General features: G+C 47.3%; 8 protein-coding genes across 8 annotated transcripts; 3 read left to right on the top strand and 5 right to left on the bottom strand.

The window, feature by feature from the left end:
* Positions 1–901: 901 nt before the first annotated feature.
* On the bottom strand, positions 902–1,630 carry JR316_0000773 (NifU-like protein 4, mitochondrial; the record flags this gene model as incomplete). The annotated part of the gene is made up of 2 exons (XM_047886587.1): positions 902–997; positions 1,058–1,630. 2 exons carry the CDS (start codon positions 1,628–1,630, stop codon positions 902–904), a joined length of 669 nt encoding a protein of 222 aa, XP_047754333.1.
* A 514-nt stretch (positions 1,631–2,144) lies between these two features.
* JR316_0000774 (UDP-glycosyltransferase TURAN) lies at positions 2,145–4,055 on the top strand (the record flags this gene model as incomplete). The annotated part of the gene is made up of 9 exons (XM_047886588.1): positions 2,145–2,259; positions 2,307–2,497; positions 2,544–2,692; positions 2,745–2,834; positions 2,885–2,957; positions 3,009–3,477; positions 3,533–3,647; positions 3,708–3,783; positions 3,840–4,055. 9 exons carry the CDS (start codon positions 2,145–2,147, stop codon positions 4,053–4,055), a joined length of 1,494 nt encoding a protein of 497 aa, XP_047754334.1.
* Positions 4,056–4,134: 79 nt separating this feature from the next.
* Positions 4,135–5,174, bottom strand: JR316_0000775 (Ribosome maturation protein SBDS; the record flags this gene model as incomplete). The annotated part of the gene is made up of 6 exons (XM_047886589.1): positions 4,135–4,266; positions 4,319–4,693; positions 4,749–4,878; positions 4,934–4,977; positions 5,035–5,086; positions 5,140–5,174. 6 exons carry the CDS (start codon positions 5,172–5,174, stop codon positions 4,135–4,137), a joined length of 768 nt encoding a protein of 255 aa, XP_047754335.1.
* A 435-nt stretch (positions 5,175–5,609) lies between these two features.
* On the top strand, positions 5,610–7,518 carry JR316_0000776 (Protein hob1; the record flags this gene model as incomplete). The annotated part of the gene is made up of 10 exons (XM_047886590.1): positions 5,610–5,638; positions 5,695–5,735; positions 5,802–5,909; positions 6,037–6,302; positions 6,367–6,456; positions 6,506–6,639; positions 6,713–6,885; positions 6,938–7,272; positions 7,326–7,440; positions 7,496–7,518. 10 exons carry the CDS (start codon positions 5,610–5,612, stop codon positions 7,516–7,518), a joined length of 1,314 nt encoding a protein of 437 aa, XP_047754336.1.
* A 229-nt stretch (positions 7,519–7,747) lies between these two features.
* On the top strand, positions 7,748–8,375 carry JR316_0000777 (Iron-sulfur assembly protein 1; the record flags this gene model as incomplete). Its single annotated transcript, XM_047886591.1, has 3 exons — positions 7,748–7,942; positions 8,004–8,239; positions 8,300–8,375. 3 exons carry the CDS (start codon positions 7,748–7,750, stop codon positions 8,373–8,375), a joined length of 507 nt encoding a protein of 168 aa, XP_047754337.1.
* Positions 8,376–8,676: 301 nt separating this feature from the next.
* Positions 8,677–10,113, bottom strand: JR316_0000778 (uncharacterized protein; the record flags this gene model as incomplete). The annotated part of the gene is made up of 2 exons (XM_047886592.1): positions 8,677–9,910; positions 10,043–10,113. 2 exons carry the CDS (start codon positions 10,111–10,113, stop codon positions 8,677–8,679), a joined length of 1,305 nt encoding a protein of 434 aa, XP_047754338.1.
* A 648-nt stretch (positions 10,114–10,761) lies between these two features.
* On the bottom strand, positions 10,762–12,511 carry JR316_0000779 (uncharacterized protein; the record flags this gene model as incomplete). The annotated part of the gene is made up of 2 exons (XM_047886593.1): positions 10,762–12,292; positions 12,432–12,511. The coding sequence occupies 2 exons, from the start codon at positions 12,509–12,511 to the stop codon at positions 10,762–10,764; spliced, it is 1,611 nt and encodes a 536-aa protein (XP_047754339.1).
* A 1,171-nt stretch (positions 12,512–13,682) lies between these two features.
* JR316_0000780 (Receptor-type tyrosine-protein phosphatase V) lies at positions 13,683–17,341 on the bottom strand (the record flags this gene model as incomplete). The annotated part of the gene is made up of 3 exons (XM_047886594.1): positions 13,683–15,915; positions 15,965–16,129; positions 16,182–17,341. The coding sequence occupies 3 exons, from the start codon at positions 17,339–17,341 to the stop codon at positions 13,683–13,685; spliced, it is 3,558 nt and encodes a 1,185-aa protein (XP_047754340.1).
* Between the last annotated feature and the right edge of the window lie 54 nt (positions 17,342–17,395).

The raw sequence follows: 17,395 nt of genomic DNA on the forward strand, positions 1-17,395 counted from the left end.
AGAATTTCTGCATTGGCAGTTCCAGACGCTCTTGCAGTTGCAGGGGTTCAATAATGAGTCCACTGGAGGTCACAAGGGATTCAGAAAAAAATAAACGGAGTAATCTGAACATATTTGGTATACCTCTCTGCCTGGAATCAGGGGGGATTGATGACGATGTTTGAGAGTTTTCTAAAACATCTCTTAGCCCGTTGGGTAAAGCAGGAACAATGGGTATGAAGCGCCTCGCTAGATAGAAATGGGTCAAATGAGTCCGATCATTGTGGGTGGATGCATACTCTTGGAGATAGAGGTGGAAGACAAGGGCTGGACGGCTGGAGCATCGTTTTTCAGAGGATTACAGTTGCATTTTGAGTGGAATTTCTTCGACTGGCGTAGTTCACGACACTTGGTGCACTGGGATACGGGGCGTCCTTTCTTCTTGATTTCAAAAAGTGGGCGATCTGTATGGTGACAAGAAGATGATCTGTGGCCTTTGATGCAAGATTCGCTATGCAACATATCAGACATGGGACGGAACAATAGAAGAGAGATGGCGCGCACCAAGCGAACTTCTTGCTATTGACGTAGACCTGAGGAGAGAATTCAGCAGATATACTACGGGGGATGTGGATGGGACAGTACCATGGAGGTGCAAGTTGAAGAAGAACAAGTGCCGTTGGTAAATGATGTCGGACCAGGGTCCGGTGAGTACTTAAGAGATATACATACGCCCATGTGACCAAGCTCATGACGGACACTGGCAGCGTGGGTTTGGCCATTCCTATTTCTAAATCCCTCAATACGGCATTGTCATTAATATTCTATCACTAGAGTACACCTTATTCTCTATCTACGCCGACATATATTGTGCCATACTACAACAAGTAAGAACGAAGCTGTCTCAATGCGGAGGGGGTATTTACCTGGCGTGTTTGGCCTCTTTTTGCTGAGACTCTAGTTTCTTCTCCAGTTTTGAGAATTCACTAAGTGCAATCTCTTCTTCTGGGTCCAGAACCTCCAAGTTTATTCCTAGTTAGCTTTTCGTCCCAGAAGTTAGCATGACTATATAACTTACCTGTTCCACGCCCTTCACCTCCGGGATGTAGTGCATAAGCATTCGTTCAATACCGCTTTTTAGAGTGACTGTGCTAGAGTCGCAGCCTCTGCAGCTTCCCTTGAGTTTCACCTTTACCAGTCCGGTCCCGTCTTCATCGAACCCACGGTATTCGATATCTCCTCCGTCTTCCATAATAGCCGGTCGGACTCTAGTCTCCAGCAATTCTTTGATCATGGCCACAGTCTCAGAATCTGTGTCCAAAATGCGAGTATCTTGCGGTCCGGCTCTCTCTCTGTCCTCCTGACTTGTGAAAAGAGGTTTCCCAGAAGAGAAATATTCCATCAAAAGAGAGAAGATCTCCGGCTTTAGCACCCGCCAGTGACTTTCAGAATCTTTTGATACAGTAATGAAATCGGGACCGTAGAACACAGTAGTCACGCCCTGAATTCCCATGAGGTTCAGGGCCAGCGGTGACGCAAAAGCAGACTTTGCATTGAGAAATTCTGCGGTGCCTTCTTCACCCATGACCGGAACCCCCGGGATGAATTTCAGAGAGTCATCGTTCGGCGTCGTTTCAGTTTGGATGAACATGGTTCTTTCTGAAGTAATGTCAGCAAGCTATATGGATCGCATACAAGAACTAACCCACTTGAGCTGGTGTGCGGAGTGACCGGTAGATAGTGCTTTCTAAGCGTTGAGCCAGGGACTGATGAGGTGCCCAGAGTCATCGACCGTTGCTGTAGTACCGAGCATGAAAATAAACGAGAGGCGTGATATGCATGTATCCTAGTACTTGAAGGCTTAACAGCTTGTTTAGTTAAGAGGCGAAAGGGAGAGAGGGACGACATGGTGGTTAATAGTGGAGATAGATGAAAGCCTATTGGCCAGCAAGTAAACACCCGCTCCGGCGTGACCAATCACAGCCAATCACCATTCAATTGCTTCCGTCTCATATCATCATCTCACAAAACCATGAAATTGGTGGCAAGAAATGCTTGATTTTCATACATTGCTCAAGCTAACCGCCCATTGCGTGCTGATAGCTGCCTTTACTTTCTTAGTATGGCTCACTTGGAATGTCTTCAGACCACGCAGTCATCACTCCATGCGCTCAGCGGCCATTCTAGTCCTAGGTGACATAGGGCGCAGTCCCAGGATGATGTACCACGCCCAAAGCTTTGCAGAGAATGACTTCACAACTGACATTATTGGATATGGCGGTAGGCTTACTAACTTTCTGTCACTTTCTTATCCTCAACATCTTCAGGATCCAAGCCAATTCCATCTCTAGAACGCTTGCCAAAAGTCCGAATCCGACACATTCCCGAACTGCCCAAAATACTGCACAGGCTACCATTCCTCCTATTGGCCCCACTTAAAGTTATGCATCAAGTTATTAACATACTCCTCTGCCTTTTGGTATGGATTGAGATACCCCCCGAATTTATCGTCGTACAAGTACGTGTGTTACCAATTGTTCGACTGAATACTTACTATCTCCTAGAACCCCCCCAGTATACCCACGCTGGCACTTGTTCAGTTAGTCGGAAGAATGCGCGGTAGCAAAATTATCATCGACTGGCATAACCTCGGTTACACCATCCTTGCGATGCGTCTCGGAAGCACCCATAAACTTGTCAAAATTGCCAAATGGTACGTGACATCTAGTCGGAGAGCCGAACTGCGATGGTGAACGCTGTTCCAGGTTTGAAGCAACCTTCGGATATTCTGCGTATGCACATTTATTTGTTACTCGTGCCATGCGAGATCATTTGGTCGAAGAGTGGGATTTGCAGTAAGCCGTTAGGGTAATTCGGTAGACTCACCGCGCCTAACTCTACCAAGAGGACACAAAATTGTATTGTACGACCGCCCACCACAAAGCTTCCATCGCTCTTCTGTTCAGGAAACCCACGAGGTATTTGGCCCCTCTCATCCTTGACAACATATATCTATTTGAAATTTGCAGTTGTTCCAAAAACTCCACCCAGCTTTGTCTTTGAACAATGATTTACAAAATTTTCTGCCTGACGCTTCTCCTCCCTATTCGACGTATATGACCCAAACAAGTACTCGGCTTACTTCTCCAACAGGGTTTCCTATCACTCAGACTGTCACAACATACACAAATGTAGAAATGCCTAAACTGAGGCCAGACAGACCCGCCATTGTCGTATCAAGTACCTCATGGACTCCTGACGAAGACTTCGGTATATTGCTAGACGCTCTGAAAATTTACAACGCTCGCGCAGAAGAAATTTTTAAAGCCAAAACGACCAAGCCAAAATTACAGCTACCAAAGCTCTTAGTGATCTTGACAGGAAAAGGACCTCTGAGGGATAAATATATGAAGGAGGTGGGAGTGTTGCAGAAATCATGGAAGTGGGTACGATGCATAAGTATATGGCTCGAGGCAAAAGACTACCCGATCTTGTTAGGTTTGTCTCTAATACAACATGTGGGGATGATTCGACGATTCTCATTGATTACCAGGAGCCGCTGACCTGGGCGTTTGTCTGCATTCCAGTTCTTCGGCGCTTGATTTGCCTATGAAAGTCGTTGATATGTTTGGATGTGGGCTCCCAGTGTGTGCACTCGATTTTGCATGGTATGTATCTGATTAGCCTCTGCACCTCTTCCTAAAGATGTTGACCAGTTACAATTACAGCTTGAACGAACTTGTCAAAAATGGCAAAAATGGTCTCATTTTCAAAACTTCTTTGGAACTAGCGTCCCAATTTGAGGTAAATTATTCACAATTTGTCAGAGTCGGCGTTCTGACCAACGTATTATTTTCAAGCGTCTGTTTACTTCGTTTCCCAACGCTCCTCAACTGGCGCTTTTGGCATCATCCCTAGCAAATTTATCTGGGTCGCCGTCAACCCCGACAAATCCCCACATCCCCAAACCTCATTCCAAGCTAGACCATGATGCTGATAGCTGGCACTGGAGTACATGGGAAGAGAATTGGGGACGGAAAATGAGACCTCTGATTCTCAGCGATGTCAACCTGTAACTCGTATTTAACAAACAAATTGCGACATTATGGCCAGTCCCTAATTAAGTTATGTAGGAAGCGGGTAGATTTTTTGTGATCAATCTGAACTTGTGGCAGGGGTATTGGCGGTGGCAGCGAACGACAAGGTCTCAAGGCGACCTCTGCCTTTACATTCCTTCTGAAGTAGTTCATTGATGACACGGAATTGGCCTGGATCGATCAGCATCGTCTGTAGAAGAATTTCAATAAATGATGCAATGGAAAGAAGTCTCTAAACGCACTACTTCCCAATCCAACTGTCCTGTTTCATCATGTTCCACCTTTTCAGCGGCTTCGAGTATTTTTTGGCGGAGCTTGTCAGCGTCGGTGGTTGGCATTGCGACTTTGATCCTCATGCGTGCTCGTTGAATGGGAAGATTTGAATCACTTTGCAATAGCTTGATGCATTCAGATACCTGACTCTTGGCGTTCTTATTTTGCTTGATGCTATATCCCGCCTCTGCCATCGCCTTTTCGATCATTCCAACTGGGTACGGTCGTTGGGTGGCCGGATCTACACATTTCTCTGCCACGAGCGTAGCGATCTCTTTTCGTAGGGTTTCCAAATCGTGATCTCGTTCCTTTTCGCCGACTTGAAGTTCGCCTTTTTTCAGAATCTGTAGAGGTGCATTCATTTAATAGATTGGTGTTGTGATGAAAAGATAATATTACCTCTTGAACGACTTCAGAAACATCAACCTTGCCGAAAGCTTTCTGTAGATCTCCACTCTTGGCAACTTCTCCCTTTGAGACGTTCACAAAAACATTGTTGACTTGTAAAACGTCATCTAGATTGGTTTCGCTGTTAATCCATGAGCACATCACATTTTGCTTCGAAGCAAAAGGGAGAGATTTACACTCCGTTTCTGTATTCCTGCACTTTGTTCTTGTAACACGCGATCTATCCGTTAGAGAGATTAGGTCCGTAACGGACATGTGTTAGGTAGATGGGACATGCTTCAAATCTTTTCCCTCCTTTCTTTAGGCGTACTATTGAGATATTCGTCAATCTATGGACAACAGAAGTCAGTATGTCAAAGTGTGATAAGTAAAAGATATGAACTTGATCTGATTAGACGGCTGACGGAGTTGAGGCATGATAGAGAATGTTCAAAGTACCTAGTTTGCAAGAGTGTCAAGATGGGTTAAAAGATGAGATTCAGATTCAAATAGAATCTAATGAATGAATAATAGAGAGCAAAAAGTCGGTGCCGAATCCTGAGTCGAGCAATAATCTAATCATAATGCACGTGACGTCATAGCGGACATCGACTAGTTTTTGCAAGGTTTTCGCGTATTATGTATCAAGATCCAAAACATTACATGCAATTCATAAGGATATTAACGAGCTGTATGTGGGCGCGGTCATGAATTTATTATCGAGCACGAAGAAGGGGAGGAAAAAGCCAAGCCCTTACCCATTTTACGGCTGTGCTGTGAAGCGTGGGAAATTCCAGGGCTGCGCCGAGATAGACAAGCGCGTTACCTCTTCTATCTCCTCTCCGAGTATACTTCCTCACCAGTGACGCCAAAATGAAGGGAATCGGAAAGGCGCTGTCGCGGTATTACTATCTCTTTTCTTCTTGCCATACCATGTAAATTGATCTGGCTTAAACAGAACGCCGTTCGCTGTTACCAGCAAGATTGGCATGGCAAAGAGTGAGGATGTCCGCGTGCACAGGGGAATTTGAGGCCCATATTGACCTATCCTATCCATATCTTCAGGGTCTGTTGATCCCGAGTTCGACGATTACCAGCGCCATTTCGCTTCTCTCGAGCAAGCTGCTGAGAAAATTATCAAGGATACCAAAGCATTTACAGAGGCTGTCACAAGTAAGATCCATTATTCACTCTACATTGCAAAGTGTAATTGACGGATGCTTCCTTTGTGTCTTCATTTATCTCCTCTGTTATTATTTCCGCCTCAAATGCACTTCTCTGTATTCGCTTTGGTGTCCAGATCTCTTCACAGCCGGGGCCGGCTTTGCAACTCATTTCACTGTTATCTTTCAACCTATTGCTGGGGAATACGATCTCATCGGAAAACATCCAGAGGCTGCACATACCATTCGTAATGTTACCAAATACGAGACCGCTATGCAGGAATTGCGAGAACTTATCGGTCCCGAGTTGGAGTTGATAGAGACTAGGATCTCTGGCCCTGCGAAGGAGCTCCAGTCAGTGATGAAGCTTATTCGTAAAACCATCACAAAACGAGATCACAAGGTATGTCTGGCCTCGATATATCTTGTTACTGGTCATCGAATACTGATAGATATTCCTTGCGTAGTTGACTGACTATGATCGCTTCAATAATTCCTTGACGAAACTGAGGGACAAAAAGGATAAGTCATTGAGCGACGAGAAGAACTTGTTCAAGGTTTGTCAATTATGCATGATCAAATATACTTTACTGACCATGATTATAGTTGGAACAAGACTTTGAAGTTGCCACCAATGAATATGAGTATATCAACAATGCATTAAAGCAGGATTTCCCTCGTTTCATGATGCTTGCGACCCAATTTATTGATCCACTATTCAACTCTTTCTTTTATATGCAGTGGGTGTTGTCATCATTATCATGTCTAGAATACAAAGTTCTGAATCTTTTTGCAAATATTCGCCATTTACAGACTCAACATCTATTATTTGCTTTTGGAAAAAATGCACAGTTTTGCGGATGAGAGCAAATACGATGTATCAAATGTACCTGGTGCCCAAATCGCTCAAGAGTACGAAGAAAAACGCACAGATGCATGGAGTGTCATCGAGAACCTTGGTATCATCAAGCGCATCGTCTCAGTTTGCAAGTGTTCATCTGAGTATTATAATTCATACAACTAACAGTGGTCGTGCAGCAAGACTTGTACAACAATCTCGAGCGCAGAACAGCCAGACAAGCCTTGGCCGGTCTGCGACGACATCGACGACTGCCTCTCCATCCTCTAGTCTGAGAGCAGGTGCACCTCCCACACGGTCTGTATCTGGGGCATCCTCGTACACAAAGGCCGCACCACCACCTCCCAGTTCGTTCCAAGCTGCGGCACCCCCGCCATATACCCCCTCTTCAAGCGCAGGAGCTAGTGCTGCTGCGACGAAAAGGGCACCGCCACCTCCGCCACCATTGAAGCCCAAGCCCAAGGCAGCGCCCGAAGTAAAATACGTGGTCGCACTGTACGATTTTACGGCCCAGGTACGATGGATGGATAATTGTAGATTGCTTGGGAGATTCTAACTTGTTAACAGGCGGACGGCGATCTGTCGTTCAATGCGGGTGACAGAATTGAACTGGTGGAAAAGGCAGAGAGCGCTGAAGACTGGTGGACTGGACGGCTAAACGGAGTGCAAGGAGTGTTCCCCGGTATGTCTTCTGGATGGCAGATACGACATGGCAGCTGATTGACTGGTTTGTGCAGGAAACTATGTGCAGGAGACATAAGATGAGATAATAGTAGTTAGTACAAGGATAATGGGGAGCATGTGATTGGATGATCGGATTAGTACATAGAGTACAACAAACGGAATATGACCAAAGCCAATTTGTTTCTTCGTCTCTACTAGCTCTCGTCTTGGATATCGTTTCAATGGCTCTCTCTCTTGCTCGAGCTCGCTGTTCAATACCCATTCCCCTCCATGTCTCGTCTACAATTATTACCCGACGAGCAATGATGTCCGCCCTGCGTCCAGGCCCCACTCACCGCTCCCCACCGGCACTGCCCGACTCGCCTCCAGTGCCCATACCAGCAGAGCGCTCCCTCTCTCCAGACGCAGCAGCTCCCCAGACAGCAGCTCCTCCGCCTCCGGTTCCCAAAGCGGAGAAACCGAGACCCAAGATCCGCTCAACCAAGGCAGCACTGACCATTGTACGCCCCTTTCTTAAATCCGCTTCCGCATCCCTTACCATCTGACGCTCCAACTTTGCAGACCAAAGACGCTGTCCTACGCCTTCGCAACCTTCTTAACAGCCCAACACCGCAACTCATTAGAATAGGTGTCCGGAACAAGGGATGTGCGGGGCTGTCGTATCATCTGGAATATGTCGAAAAGCCGGGTAAATTCGACGAAGTAGTGTCGCAGGACGGCATTCAGGTTCTCATCGACTCAAAGGCTCTCTTCTCAATAATTGGGAGTGAGATGGATTGGAAGGAGGACTCACTAAGGTGCGCACTTTTCTTGGTAGTTGCTCCTGCCATGATGTTGAGATATCGTGTTGTCCTTAGTTCCAAGTTTGTCTTTAAAAATCCTAACATCAAGGACGCATGCGGATGCGGGGAGTCCTTTAATGTCGCCTCATGACAATGCTATACAGACAAGGCGATCTTCCAACGTCTTTCGTGAGACGAGAAGCATTCTCTATTCATTTATCCTGCTTTCTGGCTATTTTTTATCATCACATTTTGTATCACTACTGCATGGACCATCCCCCTCTCCGATCTAGAAGTACCCTCTGCTGTATCACCGTTAATAGAACCCACTATTGCATCATTGTAATCAATCCTCCGGGATTGTTCAACTTCCATTCGGCAACAAGGACATCATCCAATTACAATCCGAAATAAATATCAATATTAAATAACCAATGCCTACATAGGTCTGGTCAAGTCTGGTCTAGGGAATCCATCAAGATGTACGAATTGTCAATGCTCGACGCAAATGTGCCGACTACCGAAGGTGCCCCACTCATATCCTCCGGCGGATCGACCTGCTTTTGTTTTCCTTTCCACTTGCTGTTGCTTCTGAGAGAAAGGTTCGACAATTGACTTTTTGCTTTGTTTTTGCTGGGTTCAACTTCTGTGTTAGGAGTCTCTGTAATGCCAGCTACCTGAACTTGCAGATTCAGACTAATACCTCGCAGTGAACGTATGGGCTTTGGCTGCAAGATTGGTGTTGTGGTATTTATTGGAGGTAGACTTCGAGGCTTTTTGGAGCCGCCTGATGCTCCTGGAGAGGCGCTCTCCAGCGTCGACATGTTCAATGTGGTAGTAGAAGATGTTTGGGTTGATACTTGGTTTGGAACAACGAGCACATGGTCTTCGGTCGATACTTTATAGGTCGTCGATTCCGCAGTTTTCCCGGCGTAGAATCTTGAGGATGTCGATGATTGATCTGGCGCATTATTAGACAAAATAGTGATCAATGGTCTCTGGGAATATGACTTGTTGGACTGCACTGTTTGAGCTGGAGTATCTGGACATTCCTGAGTAGAAATGAGCACCGGTGACGGAGAGTTCTTTACAGAAGTTGAGACAGATGGATGGTAGAATGACTGGGTAGATGTATATGAATGGGCACCAGCATCAGATTTCACGGGTATGGATGTTTGCATGAGAGAAGGACGTGCCCCATTTACGGTCATCCGCCGCGTCCCAGGAGCTAAACGTGTGCAATCAAAAAAGTTCCGTGGGTGGTGGTTGTCTATATGAGGGGACACAGGTAAAGGTGAGGATGACGTAGCTGAAACAATTGAACATTTGGAAGAGAGACAGGCGGCCTCTTCGGGGGCGGGACAGTTGGAGACCGACGGTCGTCGGAGAGATGCAGATGAAGACCTGAATCCCAAAGGGCTGCTGGCTCCTGTGGATGGTATTACTCCACTGCTAGCGTATAATTGCTGAGCGACAGTAGCGCGTCTATTTCGTTGTGTTTCCCGAATAATAGTATTGATTGAAGCAGACGAATTTTTCCGAGGACCAATAGGCTTCTGAAGGCAACGGGTAGACCTTACACCCTCTTTGACCCGCGCAGGGGCACTCGATGGCTGTTGGTTATCCAAATCGCAAGGATGTGCAAACGATACTCGAGGTTTCTCCGCATACAGGTCAACATAGTACCTAGATGTCGGTTAGAATGACAGTAGATGGTGATAAATTATGACAAATTATTTAAACCGACCATATTTGCCGCCTGGCAAAATAGCGTCAATCATAGGACACTACGTGAGTTTAGAGGATACTATGACTCACTGAGAATCGAAATGGTCCGCCCACCCTTCAGGAAGGGTCCTGGTATCAGGATTATGAAGCGAATGCTGCATCTTCTGCTAATCACAGGTTTGGGGCGAAAGGGTCGGATAGGACGCCAGGCCTTAACATCTTTGCTTTTATTTAAGAGGGACGATGACCCAAAAGTAAAGTGTTTTGATATGAAAGGTCACGTCAGGAGCTAAAAGAAGCTTGAGAAGAGGAAAACGTTCATTCCACATTGGCACAAGTGCAGTCCGCATACGAAACGGAGTTCTCAGCAAAATAGCAGCATCGAGACCGAGCCTCACAGGATGTAACTCCTGCGTCAGGTAATTCCTGATAAACTACGTGATCAACAACCACCAAAAAGCTCTTGACAGAAGGGAACTTTGAGATTGTACTCGGGCGCCGGAATGCTTCTTCAGCACTTATCAGTGATGCCAACACGACAGCAAAGAAGAGCTGACAAATCCGTATATATTTAAGCGTTCTTATGAAGTACTTGTTCAAATCTGGAAAACTGCTTGAAACTGCTCGCATTTTCCGTAGTTGCCGCAAAATCAATTTTAGCGATTCATAGCGTTTGAAGCTCCTCCGATCACATTGTTGACTAGAGATTATTGCCAGTGGGATTGCGGTGATGAATTTGCGAGACCAGGGTTGTGGTGACCATAAGGAGCACGGACATTTCCCAACGCATTTTGAGCGAGAGGTTTATGTCAATTATGCCTAACCTGCATTGCGTGCATAGTGGCAAGAATATTCGTTACTTCCGAGGAATCAAGTGAACTTTGTCGAGGTGCAACTGGTTGATTCAATCCCATCGATTCCATCTGTTGCAAAATGGCAGTGTATTCGGGTGAAAATTGTGTCGAAGATGATGGGGGACAAACACCGGTGTCGAATGAAGAGTCAATAGCAAGATTATCTGCTGAAGCTATGGCATGCGAAGCTGCAGTGAATGCCACCTCTGGTATGTCAGTATTTATTGCATCCATCAGGCTATTGTCGATATTCGCAGAGCTATCCATGTTTTCGAGGGCCACCTTCGTGCCAAGTCGAAGAGTCGCCTTTCCAACGGATTTACCGACAGCCATGCCCACTTTTTTTAAAAGTTTGTGATTGGCATTGGGATTTTTACCGTTCTGTACGATGCGACTCCCAGGTTGTCCAGGTGGAGTGCTACTCCGTGCCACAGACTGTGAGTGATTGGACGTCCAAAACATGGAGTTCTGTGTTGAGGGTAAGTAAGCCACTTGTTGATTTCGGAAGGGAAGATCAGCGCCCGTTGGTATGATTGTACCATCATTATGAGGCCGAGAAGCTAAAGATGATGAATTGGGTATGATGATGGGCGCAAGGACTGGTTTTGTGGAAGGAGCGACTGATGGAACATGGGATATTTCGGAAGATGAGGATTGAATTGACTGAGTACCGGTAAATACTTGGAATGCAGGTGTGGTTATTTTTGTAGAGACTTGAAGAGGATTGGGAGAGCATATAGTTATTTTATGATCTGTCACTTTTTTGGATTGTGCATTTCGGGTTGGATTCTGAGCCGTGGATGTCGTGCTGTACACGAATGTTGGTACGGTTACTGAGCGATGTTGGTGTGTATCTAATTCAGTGGAATATGGTCTGTTATTTAATTGACGAGTTGAATCGAGAGTCTGGCGGTTTTGTGAAATTGTGCGCACCCCAAATTCGTCCGCACTTTCGCTTACTGAAGTGCGGTCAACAACGGAAAAAGATGTCCTTGGAAAGTTAGGGCTACGCGCGCCCCGAGGCTTTCTTGAAGACCCATGGAGCACACTGGGAGAAGCTCGTAACGGTTCAGATGAGGAATGTGCTGGTACGACAGAGGATGACGTTGGTGAAGGAACTAAAAAACCTGCGATAGGTGATGAAGGTGGCGTAGCATATAGGTTAGCTTCGGGTGAACGGCCAAGAGAGCTTGAGGGTCTCGAGGTTGCGTTCGTGGGATAGCTTAGTGATGTCGGCAAAGAGCTCGCATAAAGCTTTTGAGCAAATGTTGGGCCTTGAGCGCCTTGTGCCTCTGTAACAGCGACAAAAGGCGGAATTATTTGCACAGACCGCGTGTGGTCTTGTACCTGGTGTCCTGACATTGGGGCGTTTGGAACAGCATCTGTTGGTGGCCTAGAGATTTGATTATTCGATGTGCGACCATATTGATCATAGGGGTGGACGAATGACGCAACTGGAGGAGTTGCGTTGAGATTAACATAGTACCTAAGTAATTAGAATGTTTTTCAACGCGTGTCGCGAAGTCACGTATCGGAATGAGCGCTGACCGCAAATTTCGTCTAACACAACGAAGATGACACGTTTCAAAAAATGAAGATAGATTCGAACATGGCGAGGCACTTACTGCTGATCATAATGGGCTACCCAACCCGGTGGAAGACTCCTATATTCCATGTTTATGCGCCCTGCTGAAGGTGCTTGCATGCTCAAGTACCGACTCTTCAATGATGGTGAATGCCAAAGCTGAAGGAGACACAACAAAGTGCTGAGGTCCATCGAACTATGGGTAGCGTTTTATAGAGTAGTCCAGGGACGTTACTGTGGCTAAATTATCATCTGTCATTCGTCAAACAGTTGAGTCAGCCTCGAGGAGAGAGAGTACGTCAGGGATCAACATTCTGTGCACAGACACAGGATTCAAAGAACACAGACACAGGGGTCTGGTGCCTTGTCTCAAAATGCGCGTATTACAATCAACGTCACAAGAGGCACAGAATTAGCTGGCAGTGCACCGGCACCCAAGAGTTGAAACCCAGTACTACACCATCAATCCTTCATGAAGATCATCTGTAGAGCTGTGCAAGCATCAATTAAAACATGTTGCCAGAGATACTTGCAACGTTCACAAGCTATGAAATAGATTTGTTTGGAATGTCCAACCGCGAACCTCGAACCGCGAAACCACGAAACGAGGAGCGCAACAGAGAAGCGAAGGAATACTGGTTCACAGAGCATTCGCCCCACACGCCCCGCATGCGAATGGTTGAGGATAAGTTTAGCGAGAAATGACTTCAGCCCATGGTGAAACTGATGGGAAGCTGTGATCCGTTGAATAGATGAACGTCATAGCTCATATGACCCCGTATGTATGTATTTGGCTTCATGGACATTGTTCACAAAATCCGGAGTATCTGGATTGCCATTTAAAATAATTACAACAACAAAGTTACAAGTGTACAAGACTACATATTGATATGTGCATGTTTATATGCAGAACTTTCCGAAAAAGTAGATAGTAATGCCACCACTGGAGTATAGATTTATGTTTGATGCGTGTTGCAGAAAAGAAAAGGAGAACAGAAGGAAATAAAGCGAGGGAGAAACAAATTAAATGGTCCCCAAGGTACATTCGATGTAATGGCAATGATAATGATCCAAGATAATGTGCTACATGAGATATTGTGGTGGTATAAGAGGTGTTGGGAGTCACTGTCGTGCATTATGCATTAAAAGGGTGAGGTGGTCAAAATGTGCCGGACGTATGTCGCGAGTTCAAAGTTCGATAGTAAAAAAGAAAGAAATGTCTCTGAGCTAAATTTGTCAGACCAAAGATCAACACAGAGGACAAACAGAAGAGAAGAGCAAATCAGTTTCATCATGGAGGCATAGCCCTCGCCGAGGGCGCACTCACACCTCCCATGTGCAGCACACTCGATGTCACTCGCACCGGCACAGGGTGATACCTAGCATCATCCACCACGTTCAAATCGTCCCCACTCCTTTGCTTTCTTTTCACACTTGGTCTCTTCGATAGCATCAGATCCCCCTCCTTGTTCTCCTTTGGTAGCTCCGTCGGGCTTGCCCCTCTCTTCCCAATCGAAATAGATGAAGACGATGCTATCGAAGCCAGCTCATGCGAGTATGGATGCGAATTCTGTCGCCTCGAAGGCGACGACTTGGGAGAACGGGAGGCAGACGTTGACGATCTAGGCGTTTGCGGTACATCTGCGGATGAAGACGTAGCTGTAGGAGTAGCAGGTTTCGATGTCTTTCTCGACGGCGGTATGAGTCCCTCGGCGGCCTCTTTCTCTTCATCCAGGACCATTAAGGACCCTTCAATGATGGCCGCGTGTACGAAGACATACTGCCTTAGACTCTGACATAGGCTCATTCGTTGTTCACGCATATCCTGGACGACTTCCCAGATAGGATCGTCAAATGTTGTCAAAGGCGGGGGGGTATAATCTTCATGAAGCGGCCTGGGCTCTTTATAATCAAATGTCTTCGGTTGTCCATCTGGAGGAGTCACTTTACAAGTAGAAGTTGAACCATTTACAGGAGAAGATGCTTTCTTTGACGATTTAAATTTAAAGGATGCCTCATCAGCGGAGGGTGATTGAGATCTTGAAGGTGGAGATTCAGCGTCGCTTGACATCGGGGGATGAAGAGATGATAGCGATTTAGATGGACTGCTCATTAAATCGAGAGAAAGGGCAAATGGTTTGACAACCGTCTCCACGCGTGAGTTCGAGAGGTCGGGCAGATCACTGGACCCCTTTTTAAGGTGCAGGGGACTTGGGGAGGATACCAGCGACCGAACAATATCTCTGTGATACCTCCCAAGAGTTGCTGAGGTCGAGTGAACGGGAGGAGCGGATATCGTTCGATGGCGCTGCTCGGAGGCAGAAGGTTTCTGGTGGTTGAAAGAGGCTTGAAGTAAATCGGAAGTGAACTGGTGTTGAGGGTGTGCTTTGAAATATGATGAGGACCCAGACACAGAAGTCCCAAGTGAAGAGGACGGATTATAATAGTAGCTACCATGTTTATGAGGCGTCTCCGATGCCCCTGCTAGGTTTGAAGATTCCGGTGTTGAAAAAGACAAGTTCGAGCTTGAGGGAAATCGGCATTCTTCGGTCGTTTGACTTGGTCCATTTGAAGAACCAACAATACCTGTTTCGTCGCGTACATTCTCGGCCCACTGCATCGTGCCAGAACTCGACATAGTAGCATCCGCAGCTTCGTTTTCAAACTGGTCAGGGTGATCAACTTGCATGGGCGTAGCCATTCGGACGTGAATCGTTCTGCTTTCTTCTGTGGTCGGTTCGCCGCTGCCTTGCCTATTAGTCAAGTCAAGTGTTGCCGTCTTCTCACTGATTGTTGTTGCCTTGTGACTATCGGGTGCAACGTCCATAGCATCGCCCGTGCGAGCATTACGAACCTCCCTCCTAATCGCGTCTAAAATGGCGTCCACAGCAATAAAACCGCCCGTCCTTCCCACTCCAGCGCTACAATGCAATAATACAGGATTGTTACCTCCCAGCGTATGCATTGCTACTCCCGTCTTTTCGTCAATGTCAGTCAGGGACACCTGATTAGACCCTTTTCTCCGTTTCTTGGGCTCGCTGGGCTGATCGTCCATTTGCGTTTCTCTGACAGCTTCTTCGACCTGCTTAACCAATCCTAATACGCCTCTTGGATCCTCAGGTACATTCATGTCTGGCCATTCCAAATATTGAAGATGCACAATACGGCGGGGTTTTGCTTCCGGATATCCTGTGTGCGTCAGCTCAAAGATTCTCTTGACCGTCTCTGAACTTTTATTGTGGTAGTGGTGGTGGCGGTAGCGCCTTTGAGAGCCAGCAGAGTGGGGAAAGCGTCTCTGGGATGTTACGCGAGAGGGAGGCTGCACGGACAGCGAAGAGTGCTGTGAAAAGAAGCCGGCGGTCGTCGGCCGTTCGTCCACCGACGGGAGGCCTTCTGTGGAGACCAATCGGAGACGAAGAGGGCCAAAGACAGTATCTGACCAATAAGCTCCACACTTGACCATGGCACCTTCGACCTCGCGGGTCAACATTACAATAACGTGAACATTTTGCTCCCAGCAAAGTCTGGCATGACATGAGTCTGATAGAATTGAGCAAATAGTAATACACTCACGTCCAAAAGTCAGTGAATGTAGCTGGCAGGGGACCTTGAGTGGCGATATATCGCTTGGTGGTTCCGAGAGGTTGTATGTATGACGCATTTATATAATCGTCATCGGTCTCCTTCTTTTGATGGAGTCTGACGCGGGCGTGTTCAAAAGGCCAGATATGTCGATACCTTTAAACGAAAATTAGTGGGAATAAAAGCATAAAAAAAAGCACAAGCGCACCTATTCTTTGCACCTTTCTCGACCCCAGCGGTAATACTGTACGGAAAAGGGTTGGAAGTATGGGATGAAGATGCCATTTGAGATACTTGTCCACTTTCTCTAGAGTGGTGCTCCATGATACCCATCATTCTGCGCTGCTCGGAGAGCTCGATCTTGAAAAATTGCATGGCAAGGGCCTCCTTGCCCTCTTCAATATCAGCCTGAGTAGCACCCTCGTCGTCTTCGGATTCAGAGGAGGTGGAATCACTGTATGATCCGTGATGATGGGGAGCATTAGCGGCTCTGCGTGCAATATCCTGCAGCCAGGGAAAAGGGAGTTCATGTATACGGCGCCGGACCCGCTTTGGAAGGCGCAGAGGAATGCGATCTGTGATACCGTGAGAAAGCTCAGTGTTCTGGCGAATGGTGTCGAAAAAGGGATTGAAAGCGGGATGGGAGTTAGTAGGTGCGGAGATGGCAGCAGGAAGCAAGCCCGACGAAGGCTGAACGAACTTGGGCGCCGAAGGGGCACCTGCGGCGGAGGTATTAAAACGGGGCGAACTGTGAACTGTAGTGGAGGAGAGGGAAAAGGCTGCCATGGGAAGGTGGCGAGTCTTGAGCAGAGATGACTTGGGGTCACTGGAGGCGCTTTCATCGTCATCGTCGTCATGCTCATTGTCGGGGGTGGGAGGACTTGTGTCTATGAGATCGCGCCTGTCGCGCCAGAGGGCATGGAAGCCGCCTTTGAGCCAGACGAGGTCGCGCTGGAAACCATCTGCCTTGAACTTGCGGAGGAGGCCGGCAATATTGGAGGAGTCTGGGACAGAGGAAGAGTCAGCGTCGTAGACGAGAATGCGGGAGGCGGCGGCCCATGCGGAGAAGCGGTTGCGAGCAGCACTGGAGGGAAGCATGGCTGAGAGACGTTGGAGGGAGAAGAGAGGGCGCTTTAGGAGGGTGGAGGGCACGGAGAGGGAGATGGCGTGGGGGATGCGGGCGGCGGAGAAGGCAGCATGGGGACGGATGTCGAGGATGAGGGCGGTGGGGTCGGTGAGCCAGTCGTCGAGAGAGGCGGGGTCGATGGCGGGGAAGACATTGGGTCGGGCGGGGTCGGGCGGGGGCGGGACAGAGAGGATGGCGGACTGCTTGAATCTGTCTGCAATCGCCTGTGCAAAGGAGTCCATGGCGCAGAGGGCATTCGCCGCGAAAAAGTCATCGTTAACTATTCTACAAAGTAC

This window comes from Psilocybe cubensis, chromosome 1, assembly GCF_017499595.1.
Source record: "Psilocybe cubensis strain MGC-MH-2018 chromosome 1, whole genome shotgun sequence".
Taxonomy (NCBI): domain Eukaryota; kingdom Fungi; phylum Basidiomycota; class Agaricomycetes; order Agaricales; family Agrocybaceae; genus Psilocybe; species Psilocybe cubensis.